General features: G+C 49.6%; 2 protein-coding genes across 2 annotated transcripts in view; both read right to left on the bottom strand.

Annotated features, from left to right (window-relative positions):
* Positions 1-273: 273 nt before the first annotated feature.
* Positions 274-6,757, bottom strand: LOC125538554 (E3 ubiquitin-protein ligase RING1-like). Its single transcript, XM_087542591.1, has 3 exons — positions 6,624-6,757; positions 4,983-5,055; positions 274-1,002 (listed from the first exon to the last, which is right to left on the bottom strand). The coding sequence occupies exons 1-3, from the start codon at positions 6,755-6,757 to the stop codon at positions 274-276; spliced, it is 936 nt and encodes a 311-aa protein (XP_087398717.1).
* Positions 6,758-6,823: 66 nt separating this feature from the next.
* LOC147988061 (E3 ubiquitin-protein ligase RING1-like) overlaps positions 6,824-15,589 on the bottom strand; it is a 36,801-nt gene continuing 28,035 nt past the window's right edge. Inside the window, exon 3 of the mRNA XM_087542590.1 lies at positions 6,824-7,333. Within this exon, the coding sequence (XP_087398716.1) occupies positions 6,824-7,333 (510 nt within the window). The remainder of the gene's footprint in view (positions 7,334-15,589) is intronic.

Here is a 15,589-nt window from a genome sequence, read left to right as displayed (position 1 = left end):
ACTCCCAACAACAATCACCAGTTTTTTGCTCACCAATCATTGTTGCATTGCAAGATAGATAAAGTAAATACTAAAAACCTAAATCAAGATATTGGAGTATATGGTAATAATGGAAAGCCATACAATGTATGTTCTATGTCAACCTGGTGGCTGATGCGATGACAATCAACTCACGCAAGCAACCGTTATAATGAAATAATAAATATGCAAAGGCGGTAACAAGTGCGAGGCGAAAGGTTATACCTCCTTATTCCCCTCATCCTTTCAAGTGCCTCAGTCGAGATCATCATACGAGCGACCGCTCGCATTCCCATCGTTTTTGTAGTCGCCATAGCCAGCAGCGTCCTGGTCGCTGCTCTCCGCCTGCTGAGCTCCAAAAGCGGCCCTGAGAGGCCACGGCAGCGAGATCCTGAACCTCCTCACCATGACCCTAGGCGAAGGGCCGCCACCTGGGGCCGCAGGTGCCGCCGCCGCAGCGGCAGCTGCCTGGCACTGGTGGACATAGATGGCGGCAGACAGGAAGGAGCTGTGGAGGTCAAGCCATGGCAGGATGCAGTCCTTTTGGAGGACGTGCTGGGCGCCCCCATCGACGGCGACATCAGGGAGGGCGGCAACCTCAGCCTTGGCGGTGGGCAGGGTGTCGTAGCGGCTGCGGTCGTTCTCCGCGAGCTGCTGGATGAGCTGCTTGAGGCCGGATCCCATGAAGTAGTCGACGAGGCTGACCCCGCCGGCGCTGGGGGCGGGCGAGGAGATGAATCCGCTGGGGAAGGAGGAGCCCTCGAGGAAGATCTGGATGGTGGCGCCGCCGGAGAGGAGGCCGCCGAGGTGGACGTCGAACTGGTTGCTGGAGTTCGAGGAGGCGGCGGGTGGGGGAGTTGCGGAGGGGGAGGGCGGGCCAAGGAACCACCGCGAGGTCGCTGGGTTGCGGAGGTCAAGGAAGCTGGAGAAGGGGAAGAAGGGAGACGGGTGGGGCTGGTGGTGGGGGATAGGTTTTGGTGGCTCCTCGTCACAAGGGGATTAGGGTTACTGCAGAAGGCTGACGACGACATGGCGGCGGCGGCGGTGGCGTGGTACTGCAGACGGAGGAAGGGGCGCCGTCGCGGGAGAGGGGGGTGGGGGGCGCGGGCGGCTGAGAAGCAAGCAGAAGGGGATTAGGGTTAGCTAGAGGGTAGACAGATGGGCTTTGCTGCGGTTTGTTTTGGTTAGTTGGTCCCGAAATTTTTGAACACGAGCGCGTCATTGAACTGGAAATTTTCATGGATCCCAAATAGAAAAACACTATGGAGTTTCGATGCTTCCATAACATCCACCTGCCGAGAAGGCATTTAGCGCGCAAAGGCTTGTGGTAGTTGCTCGCGTTGCTGTCCTGCCTGGCGCACCACTGACCCGAGGTTTCAATTTGCCGTGGTTCAAACACCATCCTCCCAGTGATTGATCCTAGCCAGTGCCAAACTTGTTTGACAAACACACAGTCAATTAGCGAGTGTTGCATAGTCTCTTCTTGTTGGTTGCACAATGGGCATGCATCCTGGTGGGGTAATCCATGTCGAGCAAACCTGTCAGATGTTCAGCATCGATTTTTGAGTGCTAGCCAAGCAAAAGAAAAAGGGCATTGGAGGGGTGCCTTAGACTACCAAGTGAACGAGGTCGTCGAGAATAACTCGAGTCCCATGTACCTAGCCGCATATGCTGAGCAGGCCGAGAAGTTACCATTTCCTTCCCAAGCCCACGTGACCGAATATTCCACTTCATTCGTTAGTTGCCAGGCAGAGATTCGTGGCCACAAACGTATGAACTGGCCCAAAGCATGTTGGGTAATGTCAAGGCCAATGTCCCCTGCCCAATTGTCCTCCGCTAGCGCGTCTGCGACAAGTGTGCTTTTCTTGACTCTCCTCAGGATCCTTTCATAAATATCTGGCGCAATCTCGCAAATCCGTAGACCGTTGATCCACCGATCCTCCCGAAACAGCGTTGCTCTCCCATCACCGATCGTCGTACATGTAACCGCCTCACTAGGGCACAAGATTCCGGCGGGGACATTGATGTGAAATTTCATCAACGGTCTGTCTTTAACAACCTTTTGCAGCCATGGCCAATGCGCTTGTAGCGCCTTGTTCAGCCAGTGAAGATTGGGGATTCCTAAGCCACCATCCCACTTTGTCGTGCAGACCACCTCCTAAGCTACCGCCCCATTTTCCACCTCGTGCTTCTTTTTTGCCACACCACAGAAAGCCGCTGCAAAACTTTACTAGGGCCGACAGGGTTTTGAAGGCAGTTCCAACGCTATCATAGAGTGGACGGGAATAGCGCATATCACAGATTGGATAAGCAGGAGTCGGCCGTCTTTTGGTAGCATGGCCGCCTTCCAAAGCGGGAGACAATCGACAACTCGATCCACCAGACCTTGCAATTGCGTCGTTGTTTGTTTTCTGATCGTCAACGACATACCCAGGTATTTGCATGGAAACGGCAAAGTGGTGCAGCCCAAGGATGCCGAGACAACCTCCATCTCATCATGTGAGCATCGGACATGGCCACGCACTTACTCATGTTCACCACCAGGCCCGAAGCCTGCCCAAACAGCCTCAAGATCGCTCCACACATGCTCGTCTCAGTCTCATTTGTTTTGAAGAGCACCACTACATCATCCGCAAACACGGACAACCTTTGTTTCAAGCCAGACCTCGCCAAAGGTGCCGACAGCCCTCTTTTCCTAGCATATTCGAAAAGTGCCCGAAGGGGTTCTATACATAGGATGAAGATCATGAGTGAGAGGGGGGCTCCTTGCCTTAGACCTTGACATGCTAGGTTTGGTTTTCTCGGAGCACCATTGACCATGACTCTCGTGGATGAGGTAGCCAGCAGCGCAGAAATCCAAGAGATCCATCTTTCACAAAAACCAAGCCTCCTCGGAACCTCCAAGACAAATGGCCATTGTAGTGAATCAAAAGCTTTGGTGATGTCCAGCTTAAACATGACTGTAGGTACTTTTAAGGCATGCACTCGTCTTGCCGTACATTGCACTAGCATGAAGTTGTCGTGTAGTGATCTACCTCTGACAAACGCGCTCTGATGATGCCCCACGAGTTTTCGTAAAACATCTGCAAGCCTCGACATAGGGGTCTTGTTGAAAATTTTGATCGGTCCACTAACAAGACTAATTGGCCGATAGTCCTTAATATCCACAGCTCCGGCTTTCTTAGGCAGTCGCGAGACAATCGCTTTATTGATTATTGCCATACCTCGTACATCTCCTTGGTGAAAAAGCTCCAGTGCATTCATAAGGTCACCTTTGATGATAGGCCAACAAGTCACATAGAATATGTCCGTGAAGCTGTCAGCCCCTTGCGCCTTATCGAAGGGCATAGCTTTGATGGTCTTGAGCACCTCCTCTTCCGTGAAAAGTTCTTCCAAATGCGTGAGGTCAAGGGTGGTAAGTCAAGCACGTCCAGATTAATCGAAGCTTCTCGGGCCGGGGCTGATCCAATTGATCCGCATAGTATCCGTCCACCACTTCGGCTATGTTATCTTGTCCCGTGTATATCCCACCATTGTGATGTAAAGAAGTGATAATGTTTTTTCTTTGTCTATGGCGTGCTTGCTTTTGGAAGTATGCAGTGTTCGCATCCCCTTCCTTCAGATGAAACAAACGGGACCATTGTCTCGCTAACGTCCTCTCCAGTGAACAGAGGCCCAACAGTTTTTCTTGAGTAGCTTGCGTAGCCCATGCTCTTGGTCCGAGAGAGTCCTACTCTCTGCCGCCACGTCCAGCCTACCAATAACTTCCATTGTGATGGAGAGTTGAAGGCGAATGTTGCCGATCCAAGGATCACTCCAGCTTTGCAGGGCCTTGGCAGTGGCGTGTAACTTACTATCCAGGACTATAAAAGGGTTTCCTTGGGAAGATACGGTGTGCCATGCCTGCTTGACCGTGTCCACGAATCCCTCAACCTTGGGCCAAAAACTTTCAAACTTGAAACGCCGGCCCATGTCTAGTTTTGCGTCAAGATCCACAAGAAGAGGACAATGATCCCATACCACCGAGCCCAGAACCGTCAATAGGTTTTTGGGGGTGTATATCTTCCCAAGAGTTGGAAACAAAGATATGATGGATCTTCTCCATTGTGGGATTGCGCCTTTCATTACTCCACTTGTACCACCTCCCATTTATGTATAGCTCCTTGAGCTCAAGCCTATCAAGAAGGGCTCTGAATCTGGCCATCATCCGCCTATTGAACGTGCCCTTGTTCTTATCTTCCGGGTTGACAAGCAAGTTGTAGTATCCCACCAAGGCCCATGACCCAACATGCAAATCCTGGACGTCACGAATCTCTTGCATGAAGTCAACTTTCTCCGCATCACCTTGTGGCCCATAGACCCCTGTGAGCCACCACAATGGAGCCCCTTCATGCTTTGACTAGGGCAGTGGGCATCCTCCTTCAGCAGATGGGATCGGAGCAGTCCATGCCTTTTTCAACAAGTGAACAATATAAGAAGCGTTCATGCTGAGTGTCTATCAAGTCAATATCAGAAGTCTAAGCTGAACAAAACGATACATGGCAGCTGACTCCACCATGATCTCAACCACAATGGTGACTGGTCATTTGTACACACAAAATATGCATGAAACCTTAGCCCAAAAAATCAACTTCTACAGCCATCGCGTCCAAGTGTCTAACAAGGGTAGTAGTGCATAGGATACAACTATTCAATGGTGAGATGTAAGGAACACATGAAAACACATCCCATGAATCATCAGTTCAATTCTTTCAGTGACAAAGTCTACAAATTAAGTTCCAGGAACAAAAAGGAAATTGAAGTATGTATGCATAAAATTTGCAGCGCATAGCACTGAAAGATATTCCTCTTAGTAATCTAAAGTATTATGGGAAAGGTATCATTCAGTCATTTTGTAAGAAGTTTCAAAATGTGAAAAATTCCAGCTTAAAAATGATATTCATAAACATCACATGAATACATGCCTTCTGGAAATGAACCTCCGGGGAATCCCCAACGTTAATTGATCTTTTCTGCTTCTCTTCAGCATTATACAATCTTAAAATAAGGCATCACATAACATGAGCAATAGTCAATACTAGAATAACATCTAGTACCCGTATTCCACAAGCCTCTTTTGCAGAATCAAAGGAAGCTTAATCTGTATTGTGTACTCCAGTGCCAGGGCGACAAGGTCGCAATAGCTTATGCAAACAGCCAATCACCCATGTCGTAAGTCCTAACATAGGTTTATGTTCCAACAAGGCTTAACAAGTGTGATAATGCAATTGATTAAGCTACAGGACAAGTCCAGCATGCATGAGGGTTTGTGTAACAGGGCTGCTCCCAAACTGAAGAACAGAGGAGCTGGAAAGAAGAAAATAAACACATTCCCGCAAAATTTGGGGCCACCTGCTCTGGTCCTCATGCATTGGTACTGATTTGTCCACCCTATTCAACTTTTGCTCTTACCAGCTCCTATAACATTGTATTCTATACAAAGATGACGTAATAACCATACAACTAGCCATTTTACTTTTACACGAGGCATTGGCAAAACCCAGACAAGTAAATGAAAGCCTCAACCGCCGGCTGAATGCTTAATAGAACAATTTTCCTACAGTGCAACTAGCATGGCTCATAGGAAAAGCATTAATCGTCAGCCCCTGTTGACAATCACCATTGTCCAGCTCATCACGATAAAATAAGGTAAATACTAGGTATAAATTTAGATATTGACCATTTGAACTATTAGGTAACAATGGAAAGCCATACAGGGGTGGACTAAAACCGCCACTCTCTAGTCGTTTTACTTTTACATGTGGCATCAGGCAACCCAGACACATAAATGAAAACCTGGTCTGGAGGCTGAACACTTAATTAACAGAACATTTCCTTACAGTCCAACTAGCATGGTTCGTAGAAAAAATTAAGCATATGATTAGCTGTGTTGCACATGACATGGCCAACCCATAGAAAAAAATGAAAACCTCAACAGCAGGCTTAACAGTGCAAGTAGCATGGCTCATAAACATTAATTGTCAGCACCGTGTTGACAATGAACTATTTAGGAAACAATGGAAAGCCATACAGGGGTGAACTAAAACCAGCACTCACACATGGCATCGGCCAGCCCAGGCAAATAAGTGAAAACCTGAATAGGAGGCTGAATGCTTAATTAATAGAACATTCTCCTACAATCCAACTAGCCGTGTTCCACGTGGCATCAGCCAATCAAGACAAATAAATGAAAACCTCAACTGCAGGCTGAGCACCTAATTAATAGAACATTTTCTTATGGTGCAAGTATGGCCCATAGAAAAAATGAATTGACAACTCCCAACAACAATCACCAATTTTAGCTCACCAATCATTGTTGCATTGCAAGATAGATAAAGTAAATACTAAAAACCTAAATCAAGATTTTGGAGTATTTGGTAATAATGGAAAGCCATACAATGTATGTTCTATGTCAACTTGGTGGCTCATGCGATGGCAATCGACTCACGCAAGAAACCGTTATAATGAAATAATAAATATGCAAAGGCGGTAACAAGTGCAAGGCAAAAGGTTATACCTCCTTATTCCCCTCATCCTTTCAAGTGCCTTAGTCGAGATCATCATACGAGCGACCGCTCGCATTCCCATCGTTTTTGTAGTCGCCATGGCCAGCAGCGTCCTGGTCGCTGCTCTCCGCCTGCTGAGCTCCAAAAGCGGCCCTGAGAGGCCACGGCAGCGAGATCCTGAACCTCCTCACCATGACCCTAGGCGAAGGGCCGCCACCTGGGGCCGCAGGTGCCGCCGCCGCAGCGGCAGCTGCCTGGCACTAGTGGACATAGATGGCGGCAGATAGGGAGGAGCTGTGGAGGTCAAGCCATGGCAGGATGCAGTCCTTTTGGAGGACGTGCTGGGCGCCCCCATCGACAGCGACATCAGGGAGGGCGGCAACCGCAGCCTTGGCGGTGGGCAGGGTGTCGTAGCGGCTGCGGTCGTTCTCCGCGAGCTGCTGGATGAGCTGCTTGAGGCCGGATCCCATGAAGTAGTCGACGAGGCTGACCCCGCCGGCGCCGGGCGCGGGCGAGGAGATGAATCCTCCGGGGAAGGAGGAGCCCTCGAGGAAGATCTGGATGGTGGCGCCGCCGGAGAGGAGGCCGCCGAGGTGGACGTCGAACTGGTTGCTGGAGTTCGAGGAGGCGGCGGGTGGGGGAGTCGCGGAGGGGGAGGGTGGGCCGAGGAACCACCGCGAGGTCGCTGGGTTGCGGAGGCCGAGGAAGCTGGAGAAGGGGAAGAAGGGAGACGGGTGGGGCTGGTGGTGGGGGATAGGGTTTGGGGGCTCCTCGTCACAAGGGGATTAGGGTTACTGCAGAAGGCTGACGACGACATGGTGGCGGCGGCGGCGGTGGCGTGGTACTGCAGACGGAGGAAGGGGCGCCGTCGCGGGAGCGGGGGGTGGGGGGCGCTGGCGGCTGTGAAGCAAGCAGAAGGGGATTAGGGTTAGCTAGAGGGTAGACAGATGGGCTTTGCTGCAGTTTGTTTTGGTTAGTTGGGCCCGAAATTTTTGAACACGAGCGCGTCATTGAACTGGAAATTTTCACGGATCCCAAATAGAAAAACACTATGGAGTTCCGATGCTTCCATAACATCCACCTGCCGAGAAGGCATTTAGCGCGCAAAGACTTGTAGTAGTGGCTCGCGTTGCCGTCTTGCCTGGCGCACCACTGACCTGAGGTTTCAATTTGCCGTGGTTCAAACACCATCCTCCCAGTGATTGATCCTAGCCAGTGCCAAACTTGTTTGACAAACACACAGTCGATTAGCGAGTGTTGCATAGTTCTTCCCGTTGGTTGCACAATGGGCATGCATCCTGGTGGGGTAATCCACGTCCAGCAAGCCTGTCAGATGTTCAGCATCGAATTTTGAGTGCTAGCCAAGCAAAAAAAAGGGCATTGGAGGGGTGCCTTACACTGCCAAGTGAACGAGGTCGTCGAGGATAACTCGAGTCCCATGTACCTAGCCGCATATGCTGAGCGGGCCGAGAAGTTACCATTTCCTTCCCAAGCCCACGTGACCGAATCTTCCACTTCATTCGTTAGTTGCCAGGCAGAGATTCGTGGCCACAAACGTACGAACTGGCCCAAAGCATGTTGGGTAATGTCAAGGCCAATGTCCCCTGCCCAATTGTCCTCCGCTAGCGCGTCTGCGACAAGTGTGCTTTTCTTGACTCTCCTCAGGATCCTTTCATAAATATCTGGTGCAATCTCGCAAATCCGTAGACCGTTGATCCACCGATCCTCCCGAAACAGCGTTGCTCTCCCATCACCGGTCGTCGTACATGTAGCTGCCTCACTAGGGCGCAAGATTCCGGCGGGGACATTGATGTGAAATTTCTTCAACGGTCTGTCTTTAACAACCTTTTGCAGCCATGGCCAACGCGCTTGTTCAGGACAAGAAACAACAACTCGAGGTTTAGGCGAAGCTTGTCTGCTCCCTAAGCCCTCGAAACCCCATCAATTCCATCACAACTAGACGTAGGCTTTTACCTTCATCGAAGGGGCCGAACTAGTATAAACTGCTATGTCCTTGCGTCCGCTTTAACCCCTTCAAGTTAACCCGTTCGATGGCTCCACGACTAAGTCCTTTCACTAGGACATCTGCCGTGACAAACCCACGACAGTTGGCGCCCACCGTGGGGCTATCGCATGATGGTTTCAAGTTCTTAGAGGGCCGCTTTGAAGGACTCGAGAGCTACACTGTAGGCCGGATGACTAAGAGTCGCCGCGGCAAGCTCTACATCGACAATGCAAGCTGGGGCCCCGAGGCCGGCTCAATCGAGTACGGGTACCGGGTCCCCTTTGGTGTCATAGAAATTTTCATTGGCAAGATTGGTGAACCGGGCCCTGAGCTGGACATCTGCACCGACCTCATCGAGACAGCTCAGTGTGCGTGACCTGCCCAAGTTAAACCGGCCATGAAGCGTGCCTTCATGGGAGTCATCCACGGGGGAAGTTATGAGAGCGGATCAGAATCTGGTGGCGAGACCATCGTCTACTCCGGCGATGAGTCATCAACCGGAGAAACTGAATCTCTATACCACTTACAAGATGGACGGATTGGGGGCTGTTCCGATGGCGACAGTATTCCGGACCCCTCCGATCTGCCCAACCGGGTTGGAATATTCATGGCCGGTACACAAGCAGTGCTTCATTCTTCGACCGCTGCGGCAATAACCTCCGGTTCAGTAGCGGCGACGGCTGCCGGGGCAGGAGGCCCTATGCGCCCACCGGCTCAAGTTTTATCGGATTCGTTCGGTGCGTTGGCTGCGCTCATGGTGGAGGCCAACCCGACGGATCAGGACGCCCACAACGTGGAGATTGCAAAAGTAAGGGAACAAATCACTCAGGCTAAGGCAGACCTAGCAGCTGCAGATGCCAGGATGACCGCAGAGCGGGCCGCTTTAGATGCGCAAGCCTACAGGCTCATGTTGGACCAGAACGCGTCGCATGAAGTCATGAAGAGGAAATATATATCCCGTTTGCCTTCGGTCTTTGAAGCCAGAGATCTCTTCAATACCCCAGGAGCAGGAGCCAGTAATCCGCCAGTGGTAAACCGGACAGAAGCGCCTGGGACGGGTCCGCCGGTTCAGCCCCGTTTGATAGATCTACCTTGCCATAACATTGTTGTACCTCAGGCTGTTTCAACACCCCCAGGTCACTATTCCAACCCGATGGACAATCTCGTTGCAGCTGCTGCGCGGCTGGAGGCCATTCCAATTGAAGGTAATTCGCCACAGGTGGTAGAGACGCGCCGGGTCAAGGAGCTCCTTAGGACAGCTTTGGTCCAACAGGAAGCATATTCGTACAGCCGCGATCGGATCCACTCGACCCCTCGTCCAAGCCGGAGCTATAGCAGGCATATGGATGAACCGGCCGTGTCAAGTAATGCACGGCGTGGAGCGCCCCGTGGTAACAATCCAGCCGGTGGTGTTGATAACTCCCAGGAGGTGGTGGACCGGGCCCGAGCGCGCAGGGAGGCCGAGCTAGCAGCACAGTATCAAGCTCGTCAGCTTACGCCGGTTCGTCCGACCACCTCGGTCGAACCTGGAGTTACCTCTAGTTCTTTGGGGGTACCTTGCCTTGTTCCCGCTTTACGCAACGTGCCCCTGCCCAAGGATTTCAAAGGCCCGCGCAAGGTGCCGAATTATACGGCGGATCAACCTCCAGAGACATGGGTGGAGAGCTATGATATGGCCATGGAGATGCTTGACGTGGATGATGCAGCATGTGCAAAGTATTTCACTATGATGCTTGAAGGAACGGCCCGTACTTGGTTAAAAAGCTTACCGGCCAATTCTATCAGTTCGTGGGCCCAGTTACAAGCCCGGTTTATCAATAATTTCAAAGACACGTGCAAGCAACCTATGTCGATAGTGGATCTAGCTGCTTGTGTCCAGGAGGAAGGAGAATCAACGACTCATTGGGTGCGCCGGGTCTCCCAAGTTCTGCATTCGTCAGACCGCATCAACGCTGACACCGTAGTCATAACCCTGGAAGGCAACTGCCGGTTTGGGCCCCTGAAGCTAAAGTTGGGTCGGATGAAGCGCCATTGCACTGATATGGGGACCCTCATGGCCACTTTGGTAAAGTATGCTGATTCTGATAGTACCAAGGATCCCGAGTCTGATGATGACAAGACAGGGAAGGGAAAGAAGAACAGCAACTCCAAAGGTCAGCAGCATCACACGGCAGGTAATGGTGGCGGAGGTAAGCGTAAAGCGGATGGCAACATGGACTTTGTGGCTAGCACCAACGCATAGGACAAGGGTCAGCGACGCAGGGGTAAACCGCCGAATCGCAGTGGGGCGCCTAACCCTAACCCAGACCGCCTAAATTATCTATTAAACCAGCCTTGTCCGAAGCATGGGTCGAAGGAGGTGCCAGCAAACCACCTTTGGAAGGATTGTTATATTATGCAGGAGTTCAAAAATTCTAATGCGTTCCGGTATGATCATGGCTCTGGCGGCGGTGCAGGACCCGGGCCGAGTTACGGTGGAGGAAATTCCGGTTCAGGATATAGTGGTAATCCGGGCGGACATAGCAATCAGAACAATCAGAATTGCCAGGGTGGTTACAACCACCAGCAGCAACAGTCGGGTTACCAGAGCAACCCAAAACAGTTGAATAGTGGACAGTACCACGTCTTCACCAACATCTTGGACAAGCGAGACCGGAAGGTTCAGAAGCGGGCAGTCAACTCTGTTGAACCGGCCGTACCCCGTTATCTACGCTGGTCCGAACAACCAATCATATGGAGACGAGAGGATCACCCTCCCCGGGTTGACAATTCGGGTCAGCTGGCTCTGGTGGTGGCACCTCAGGTGGGAGGTTATAAGTTCACCAAGGTGCTCATGGATGGAGGGAGTAGTATTAATATCCTGTACTATGAGACCTTCCGTCGTATGGGACTAACGGATAAACATGTCAAACCGTCGAATACGGTGTTCCATGGTGTGGTACCTGGCAAGTCAGCATATCCCGTTGGTAAGATTGCTCTGGAAGTGGCCTTTGGTGATGATTATGATTCCAGATCAGAAACATTAACGTTTGAAGTGGTAAAAATCCAAAGCCCATATCACGCCCTGTTCGGGCGACCGGCCTACGCTAAGTTTATGGCACGGCCCTGCTATGTGTATTTACAGCTCAAAATGCCGGGTCACAAGGGGACCATAATGGTTCACGGAAGCCGTAAGGTCACTTTAGAGTGCGAGGAAGGAGATGCTGCTTATGCAGAATCGGTTTGTGCTACCGAGGAGCTGAAATTTTATAAGGACAATGTTGATCCGGCAGATATGACTCCGTTGAAGAAGCCAACCACGGAGCATGATCCGGACCTGAAATTCAAATCTGCTGCTGAGACTAAGCTTGTTGACTTCGTGCCTGGCGATTCGTCCAAGCAGTTCAGCATCAGTGCCAATTTGGATCCGAAATAGGAAAGCGCGCTCATCGAGTTCATCCGTGAGAATCGGGACATTTTTGCATGGAAACCTTCTGACATGCCAGGTGTACCGAGGCAACTCGCTGAGCACACTCTTAATGTGGATCCTAAATACAAACCGGTGAAACAGTTCCTACGCCGGTTTAACGAAGAAAGACGCAAAGCTATCGGAGAAGAGGTCGCCAGGGTCCTGGCAGCTGGGTTTATTATTGAAGTTTTTCACCCTGAGTGGCTTGCTAATACGGCGCTGGTCCTTAAGAAAAACGGCACCTGGCGTATGTGTGTGGATTACACAGACCTTAATAAGGCTTGTCCAGCAGATCCTTTTGCCCTCCCCCGTATTGATCAAATCATTGATGCTACGGCGGGTTGCGAGCGTTTGAGTTTTTTGGATGCATATTCCGGCTATCATCAGATCAAAATGGTAGTTAAGGACCAGGAGAAAATGGCTTTCATCACTCCCTTTGGAGCCTTCTGTTATGTTTCTATGCCTTTTGGGCTCAAGAGTGCCCAGGCAACCTATCAACGGTGTGTGCAAAATTGCCTTCACAAGCAGATTGTCCGTAATGTACATGCTTACGTGGATGATATTGTGGTTAAATCACGGAAGAAGGAGACTCTGGTTGATGATTTGAAGGAGACCTTTGATAACCTGAGGACGTACAAGATGATGCTCAATCCGGCCAAATGTGTTTTTGGTGTACCGGCAGGCAAATTATTGGGTTTTCTGGTGTCCGATAGGGGAATTGAGGCTAATCCGGAAAAAATCACAGCCATCACCTCCCTGGCTAAACCGAGGTGTATTAATGATGTTCAACGTGTGGCCGGCCGGATTGCCGCGTTGAGCCGGTTTATCAGCCGCCTTGGTGAGAAGGTAATCCCTTTGTATCAGATGTTGAAAAAGACGGATCAGTTTGTCTGGAGTCCTGCTGCTAATAAGGCATTTGGGGATTTAAAGCGGCAATTGGCCAATCCGCCTGTGCTCGCCGCTCCCATTGACAAGGACCGTTACTGCTATATGTTGCTGCTAACGCTCGTGCAGTCAGTGTGGCTATTGTGGTGGAGCGGAAGGAGGCAGGCAAAGAACATCCGGTTCAACGTCCGGTTTACTATATCAACGAAGTGCTTATTGAATCCAAACAGAGGTATCCACATTGGCAGAAGCTGGTATATGGAGTTTTTATGGCAAGCCGGAAGCTGAAGCAGTATTTCCAAGGGCACCCCATCACAGTGGTCAGTTATGCTCCCTTGGGCGATATCATACAGAACTGGGAAGTAACTGGCCGGATTGCCAAGTGGGCCATAGAGCTTGGGCCGCACGGTTTGAAATATGTACCTTGGACAGCGGTGAAGTCTCAAGCACTTGTTGATTTCATCAATGATTGGACGGAGTTGCAAGCACCTGAAGAGAAGCCGGATCACACATATTGGACCATCCATTTTGACGGATCCAGGCAATTGGAAGGCTCGGGGGCTGGAGTCGTATTAACTTCCCCACGAGGTGACAAGTTCTGTTACGTTCTCCACTTAATGTTCTCTTGTACTCACTAGTAGAAAAAGGGTCAAACGTGAAGCACATTAGTGCCGGTTTGTTTTTGAGCCGGCACTAATGTATACATTAGTGCCGGTTCCAACGGCTAGCCGGGCCGCTTTCATTAGTACCGGTTCGTGGCGAACCTTTAGCACCGGTTCGTGCCACGAACCGGTACTAATGAGAGTGGTGGCAGGATGTTGTCAGACTGGGGCCCCTCCAGCCCCTTTAGTACCGGTTCTTGGCACAAACCGGTACTAAAGGTCGTCCTACATAAATCCTTCGTTCACCCAAGCTCGCTCTGTATTATCAGATTGAGTCCAGTTAATCGCTTTCTTAACTAGGACCAGGCGGATCCGAACACTGGCTCAATAGGACGAGGAGGAAAGATAAAGAGGGACCAAAGGGATACCACCCGTCATGGAGCAAAGTAACGAATTCACCCTGCACATGATGTCGGTCTCTCCGATGAGCGAGCTGAGGCAAACGCCCTACACATGATGTGGAAGATGCGGTTAGGCCTTTTGCGCATTGTTTCTGGAATACGATGGTGTCAGATACCTCTCTTGTGATGTTGTCAGGCTAGCGGAAGGGCCACTGCCTTTTGGTACAAAAGAGAGGCCCCGACTAACACGGTGACCTCCATCCCTGGTCGGTTGTGATATGCACGAAAGGAAAATGCATAGTACATACACACACTTGCGCTCGTTGTCGGTGACGAAGCTCTTTTTCATTCTCTTTCTCACGGCTATGGCTTTGCCTACCCGGACACTTGTGGTCATTGGCTTTGTCCCATTGGCACTTTTGTGGAGCTTTCGTGAGCTCGCTTGTTGGACTTACTCGGGTACATGGGTGCTTATTAGAGCGCACCCGTCGCATGCAGAGTCGACGCCTCTACTTGGTGGAACAAACGCCATTCCCTACCATGAACGCATGGGGCTGCATACGCAGGATGAGGGCAGTGGGCGGCAGGCGAGGTGGCCATGGGCATGTCCTTAACCAACGAATTAGGCCCCCCGGACTGACATGTTCCGCTCTTTATTTGACCGTTGTCATGGCGAAATTAAATTGTGATAACCACCCCTCTCAGGGTAAACCCAATTCCGATGGTTCACGTCATTTGTCGTAGGGGTGTGGTCGAACTTAATCGCTTACAGGAAATTCCTGAAAAACATCATTAAAATAGAACTCCTAATTTTTGGTTGCATATGTTTTTGCATTTGTGGATTATTTTAAAATATGTTATTCGTGAGCTGTTTCTTTTCTTGGCTCCAGTTCAGCTTAGTTGCCCGCTATTTGACCAACGATGCATAGAGCGACATGTGCAACATTAATCGTAAATATACAAAGTAGATACAAACTCAATATGAATATAACCATTTTCAAACCATTCATGAAAGCATCATTCAAATAGTTTACGTGAATTTTCGGTTGTATTAGGTACTTCGCTTCTTGGTTGCAGTTGGTCTCTTCAAATAGTTCACTTAACTTTCACTTTATGTTTGAAATAGTTCACTTAACTTTCGGGTTGCAATTGATCTCTGCACCAACGGCACAACGGGTGTTCTAGGTACTCAATAGTCCACTAGAAACCACTATCAAGATATATATTGGATGAATGATATGATTTAAAGATATCTAAACCATACTGGTATTTAAATATACAGAGACACACATATATATATACACAAAAATAAATAAAAATACACTACATGATTTACGCAATCATCAAATTTCAATTCAAACAATTTTTACTATAATATGAAGTTTAATTGTTGCTGATTTTTTTATCAATAATACACACCACAATTATATTAATATTAAAAATAATTATTATTTAATAATGTTGTTGTGTGGATAATTATACCAACTAAGTAAGCAAAAAGGATATTCTCTAATAGTCTAGTTTAATAAAAATAAATTTAAACAAGTATAAAAGTTTTGTATAAATATATTTGTGTATTCACCAAGAGTCTAAGTAAACAAAAGGATATTCACTAACCGGCAAGGTGGGGTTCGATCCCTATGCAATCATAAGGCCAGCCTTAAATTAATTTGTTTACAAACTTT

This window comes from Triticum urartu, chromosome 2A (assembly GCF_056163025.1).
Source record: "Triticum urartu cultivar PI428250 chromosome 2A, HENAU_Tu73, whole genome shotgun sequence".
NCBI classification, from domain to species: Eukaryota; Viridiplantae; Streptophyta; class Magnoliopsida; order Poales; family Poaceae; genus Triticum; species Triticum urartu.
This window is presented reverse-complemented; position numbering and strand designations above follow the sequence as displayed.

Coding starts and splice junctions, on each gene's coding strand:
- LOC125538554 (XM_087542591.1), bottom strand. CDS start 6,757: ATGGTGAGGAGGTTCAGGATCTCGCTGCCGTGGCCTCTCAGGGCCGCT. Junction 5,056..6,623: donor GGGAATGCGAGCGGTCGCTC/GTATGATGATCT, acceptor CCTTATTTTAAG/ATTGTATAATGCTGAAGAGA. Junction 1,003..4,982: donor CGGAGGTTCATTTCCAGAAG/GCATGTATTCAT, acceptor CCTTGTGACGAG/GAGCCACCAAAACCTATCCC.